Below are 6099 nucleotides of genomic sequence, written 5' to 3'. Positions count from 1 at the left end.
GCAAAAATGCCTCTGGAAGAACCTAAGCCGCTTCCTGAGAGGAGACAAAGCTGATCCAGCCCAACATCTCACAGGGCTGTCTTGTTGAATCAGAACAAATACCGCCTCCTGAATTTAGACACCATTTGTGACCAAAATTGCACTGTCCACGCCTGCCCTGCACAGTTTTGATGCTTACATGCCATGCACGCCTCCCCGCATCTCCACTCAGCTGAACGCAGGGCCTGCGAGGTCACGGCACTGTCCCCTCTGCTGTCACAGGGGTGGTGTCATCTGGCACCGAGTGCGACATGGAGACACTCCAGCCACCGCTCCGCACTTGCTGATGTAGAAACTGGGCTCAGTTTCCAGGCAGGCACTCCGCCAAGGAGTCAGGTGAGTCGCGGACACAAAGTGATTCCCAACAGCCTTGCAGCCAGACACCTCCTCGGCATGGCTGTGAGGGTAACGCAGCTCGCATAGGGGCTGCTCGCAGTCCCCAAAGGGCTGAGGGGCCTGGAAGGTGTTAGACCATGTCTCCTTCACGTAGACCACAGCCCTTGAGCCTCATGTTTCTTTTGGGGATGGGGATGGCATCAGAGAGGATCAACTGCCCGAGGAGGTGTAGCTGTCAGTACCTGGAAGTGAACTGCACAGGGCAGCAATTGCAGGAGTTCCCTGCGGCCATCCCGCTGGACACCAGGCAGCTGATTCTGGTGGCAAATAGCATCTCGTACTTGCCGGCAATGGAATTGAGCTTCTTGGCTGATTTGGTCTACCTGGACTGCAGAAAGAATCTCTTGGGGGATGACCTGGATTTCACTTTCATTGGTGTGGCCAAGCTTGTTTATCTGGACCTCAGCTTCAACAACCTCACACAGGTCACCTTTAGCACGTTCTCACACCTTCTCAGCCTGGTGGTGCTGAAGATCTCAGACAATCCCAATCTTGTGGCCATCGAGAAGGATGCTTTTGCCAACAATACGTGGCTGAGGCACCTGGATGTGAGCCGGACAGGCTTAATGTTCCTGGACACCAGCACTGTCCAGGACCTGCCCAACCTGAGGTTTCTGGGGCTCGGTGGCAACCTGTGGCACTGCAACTGTTCCTTTTTGGACTTCATCACCTGGATGACAGAGAGCAACGTTCATTTTCCAGGTGAGGGTTGTGTGAGCAGGACCTCCCTGCCCCTGCTCCTGCAGATCTGTGTGGAACGGAGAGGGCCTTCTGTTCTGTTTCCCAAAACTTCAGTTTATGGGGCTGTGCCACTGCATGTCAGCTTTGTGTCCCATCTTCTGCTGTTGCACAAAACATGGACTGGTGTAGTTGCGTTACACACACCCATAGAGAGTCACACTTGCTCACATCCTCAGGACAGTCAGGGAAGCATAGCCTGTAGGTAGGACACTGCTGCTGCTCTAAAAGATCTGGCTCCAGCCCCAGGAGGTGTCCCTGTGCCTGCGAGTCACAGCACCCCATGGCTGCAGTTTGGGTAGCGTGGAAGCGAGAGTTTAGCTGCTGACTTCCATGGGGCTGTGATCACACCCTGCTCCCCATCGACCTGTTTCTGTACGTGAAGAGTGAACATAATGCCCTTTGCCTTAAGAGCACAGTAGCTAGGACAGCTAAAAATTAGAGATCATGCAACCTCTGGCTGTCACAGTGCTTCTCAGCCCTCAGAGCAGGTACATTTGCCTGATCCTCTGTATCAGACTGTGACCCAGTGCTCAGAAGTCAAGAGAAACATTTTGCTGTTCCCATGGGAGCTCTGGTTTGGATCCCAGCTGACCTTTGATGGTCAGCATGAAACAGAACACAAGTTGCACTCAGGAAAGTGTCTGTATCCTTACAATTGGGAGATTCCATAAGTCCCCACTCTTCCTCTGGCACCCCAGAGCAAATTGGCTCTCTTTTATTTTAAGTTTTCCACAATAAGAAAGCTATGTGCAAGGCAGGTGAGCACCAAGTCCCATGGGTTACACAGCAGCACAGCGCAGCTTGCTTCTGAATAAAAGCCATTTCTTGGGTCTCCAAAACTTCCTTCCTTACATCATCTGGGATCCCAAAATCAGCTGCTTCCCATCATATTGAGAGATTCTACAACTGGGCCGTGGACATCGAGTGTTCATGAGGCAGGGTAATCACCAGGTCCCTTTCCCAGAAAAACACTGGTCCCAAGGGCAAACCCTCATTCTGCAGCTGCAGGACATGAACTCGATTTTTCCGAACTGCAAAGGAACACAGCACAACCCATACTAATGGGGAAAGCTTGGTTTTCAGTAACACAGGACACAATGGTGAGAGAGAGCTGCAAGAGAGAAACTGAGAAAGTTTGAATCCAATAAGAAGGAGCCACAAAAGAGCCCAAGGAGAGAAAAGGGAAGGGCAAATGGAAGCTGGTTGTTAGGGCAGAACAAAATTAAGGACATCTCTGTGTCTTATTAGATGTAGTCAGCTCCCTATAGACAGTAAAGTTTTTTATTTTCCATGTATAAGTTACAGGCAGTTATGGAACAGTGTGAAAAAAAGTGCTGTTCTTAGTAGTAGGATTGGAGATAACACACTGAACCCTGGAACAAGAGAATAAAGCTCATTGCAGACAGTTTGGGAGGGTAGGAGTAAGAAAGGCAGTGTCAGCAAAGACTGGGGGTTTGAGTGTGGATCCCTGCAGTGTGCTCTGGAAAATGGGAAAGCCAAAGAAACCAGAGAGCCCTCGGAGGCAGCTCCACTTCCCTGCTCTGTTGGGCTTTGCTGTGTCCTGGTGAGATGTTGTGGGCGAGTCTGCAGAAGGATGTGTGCCTCCTGGGATTGGTGTGAGGGCTCCACAAAGATTTCACGCTGCCGGCAAGTGCCCACAGGCTGGACAAACACCCGGCTGCCTGTGGGCAGGGAAAGGCAGCTCTCTCTTCATCAGGACAAGGCAGCCCCAAACTGAGGGCTGTTACAGGAGCTGAAGCTCCAGTGTGAAGGGATGTTGGGCCAGATTCCTGAATTCTGCGGCAAGGAGATCCCCATCCTGGCCTTCAAAAAGCTGCTGCTGCTTCACAGAACACTTTGGCACCAGTGCTCTGTGCTCAGCTGGATGGTGCAGTCTAGGTGCTGAGGTGAAGTTGCCCAGATCTAGATGGATTTTGGTAATAGAGAGATCAAAGCTCTCCAGTTATACTCAGGACAATGACACGTATCACTGTGAAGAACCACTGCAGTAATATATGATAATAATATAATGTAATATAATATAAATCCCCTGCAGCTTGTTCCTCTCCACGGCTCCCTTTCCCTCAAGCCCATCCATCTGGTGCATCAAGCAGTGACCAGCCTGTGCCCAGCACAGGAAACGTGTCTGCTCCAGGGAGTTCAAAGCCTGCAGGGGAAGGAGAGGGCTGTGGCAGAGCTCTACAGACACCAGAAGGAGATGGTGCTTTTACCACGCTCCACCTTCGCTGACTTCAGAGGGAAAAGCCAGCATCTGTTTTATCACTGCGTATATTACAATAGCACAGGGTATATATAGTCCTTATTTCAGTGGAACTGAATCATTGGTAAGTTTCCTCCTCCTGTCTCACAGAGCAGGTAAGGCTGTGCCTAACTGCAAACCACCCTAGTTGTCAAATGCACACAAGCCTCGTTATTCTGGCATAATATAGGCTACATCACTTCAGAAGGTGTTTGAGATTAAAAAAAACAAATGAAACACATGTGCTCTTATATTAAAAGTGCTCAATGAGCAGAGATGAACAGCGCAGGGACAGCAGTTTGCTGCAGTGGCATAATTCTTTCCTATGGAGGCAACACCATTCTGGCAACCTGGCTAATTGTGGTTTGGCGAGGGTTTGCCTGTCTGATTTTACCTAAGCCATGGAGGGAGAGAGGTGTGAAGCCTGTAGGCATTTTTCAGGAGTTTAGCACACTCCTCCATCATTTTTCTAGCAGGACTCCTGCTTAAGACACAGGCAAGAGGGTCCCCCTTCTGCTTTTTCCCCTGCAGATGCTGACAACGTCACCTGCTACACCCCAGAAGGCCTGCGTGCCCTGAAAATGCCTGCGGCGGAGGCACAGCTCCGCTCCGCCTGCCTGACCCAGCTCTACAAGCGAGACTACATCTTCCTCTCTCTCGTTGGTGTCTGCATATTCTTTGCCGGCACCGTGGCAGCCTGGCTGGCTGGCGTCTGTGCCGTCATCTACAGAGTCCACGCTTCAAAGGGAGAGGAGGAAGAGGAGGAGGAGGAGGAAGACATGGTCGCTTAGGATCAGCCCTACAGATCCTTCTGAACGCCCATCATGGGAACTGAAGGCAGGCCCTTCCTGACCCATTTCCCGCATTATGTCCCAATCTAGATGCTTTTTTTTTTTTTTGGAAGTGAAATAAAACTGTAAAAGAATAAAAGTCTCTGTGCTCCAGTTTTACTCACTGTGTGACCTCCACTCGTCTTCTTCCACTGGGACTCGGGACGTTGGCAAAATACTGATTGGGGGGACAATGAGAGTTTTTTTTTTTTGGAAGTGAAATAAAACTGTAAAAGAATAAAAGTCTCTGTGCTCCAGTTTTACTCACTGTGTGACCTCCACTCGTCTTCTTCCACTGGGACTCGGGATGTTGGCAAAATACTAATTGGGGGGGGTAATGAGAGGTGTGGACAGTGGCAGGAATTTACATTCCCGCTTTACCATGAGACCACAGAAAACCAGGGACAAGCCTGGGGCCTGTCCTGTCGCAGGGACAGGCTCAAAGAGGTGTGACCCAGGGTAAGGGACAGGCCCCAGCCTTCCACTGTAGCCAGGGGGTTCACCAAGCCCTTTCTGGCCAGAAAGCCCAGCAAAGCTTATTGGGACCAGCCTAGACAGCTTACTGGAGCCCCAGGGAATCCAAGAACTCTGCTGTGGAAAGGCAGGTACGAGGGCAAAGAGATTAAACCCAGGGCTTTAGGGGCCTGGGATCCCACAGGGTCTTGGCTTCTTCCCCATTACACTGGTGACAGCAGAAGACACCATCTGTCCCCCTGCGACCAGACCCCCTGTACCTCCATGTTTATGAACATTTAGAGAACTGGAAAGTCCAGCTCTGGTTTTGTATCACATATTCCTAAAACTGCGATTATATTTTTTTTTCAAATGTAAAAAATACTGCTTACAGACACCAAGTGTTCTTGGAAATGGCTTGTGTTTTGATGCCAAAGTCCCAGGGCCTGTATATACGGATGGGAATAAAGGGAGGTGTAAGTAAGATCCTTCGTATCACTAATGCTGCTAATTGCCCGGGGAAGGATCTGCTTACACGACCGGGCACAGCGACTCCACGTGTGAAGCACTGGCTTCTTCATCTCACACTGGTGGGATTTGGTGAAATAAAAGGGAAAAGCAGAAGATTTCAGCAAGCACGGTACAAACCACCACACTGTCCTAGGGCCAGTGAAGGGCAGGCTGTGAATCTGTTACGGTTTGAGAAAACCTATAACAATCTATTGTCATTTAGACAATTATTCTATCACCCGATAACCCCTCCCCACCTGGAAAGGGGAATTGGGGAACACAAAGAAACACAGGAGTTGAAATATAAATAGATTTAATAGACTAAGACTAAATAATTAACAATAATACTAAAGAACCAGTATGAATCCTGATACTGATATAAGATATACAAGAATTATACACAGCCAGTTCTGTCAGGGGGAAGCTGTGCGCTCCCAGCAGGGACAGCAAATGGCGGACACTGCCAGCCCAACGGCTTCGGGAGGAAGGGAAGGCCTCAGGGGTCCGGCACCAGGGCCAGGGGTTGTCTGGACCATCGCCATCAAGGGAGAGAGAGCTACGCAGCAAACTTTTCTAATTTATATAGAATGTGACGTTCATGGTATGAAATAATCCTGTCCAATGCCCAGGCCTTGCTCCTCCTGCGCCTGGCAAGGCTCGAAAACACTAAGACCTTGAATCCCAGTGAGCCTGGCTGGCTATGAAGTAAATTATTTTCACAAATTCAGACGCTAGGGTCTTCTAAAAGTGCATTTTCCCCCAGCATTAGAAGAAAAGTTAGTCCTGTGTGTCTCAACCCAGGACAGAATCCAAGCTAAAATCCTTGTTTGGGGTGCAATCACACACACAGAGACACACACAGGCAGAGCC

At 49.8% G+C, this 6099-nt stretch overlaps 1 protein-coding gene across 1 annotated transcript; it reads left to right on the top strand.

The window, feature by feature from the left end:
• Window positions 1-569: 569 nt before the first annotated feature.
• On the top strand, window positions 570-4227 carry LRRC52 (leucine rich repeat containing 52). The gene is made up of 2 exons (XM_014943336.1): window positions 570-1137; window positions 3968-4227. The coding sequence occupies exons 1-2, from the start codon at window positions 570-572 to the stop codon at window positions 4225-4227; spliced, it is 828 nt and encodes a 275-aa protein (XP_014798822.1).
• Window positions 4228-6099: the final 1872 nt, after the last annotated feature.

The sequence above is a fragment of the Calidris pugnax genome, unplaced genomic scaffold (genome assembly GCF_001431845.1).
Source record: "Calidris pugnax isolate Ruff unplaced genomic scaffold, ASM143184v1 scaffold63, whole genome shotgun sequence".
NCBI classification, from domain to species: domain Eukaryota; kingdom Metazoa; phylum Chordata; class Aves; order Charadriiformes; family Scolopacidae; genus Calidris; species Calidris pugnax.
The sequence above is the reverse complement of the archived record's forward strand: the minus strand, read 5'-3'. Positions and strand labels throughout refer to the sequence as shown.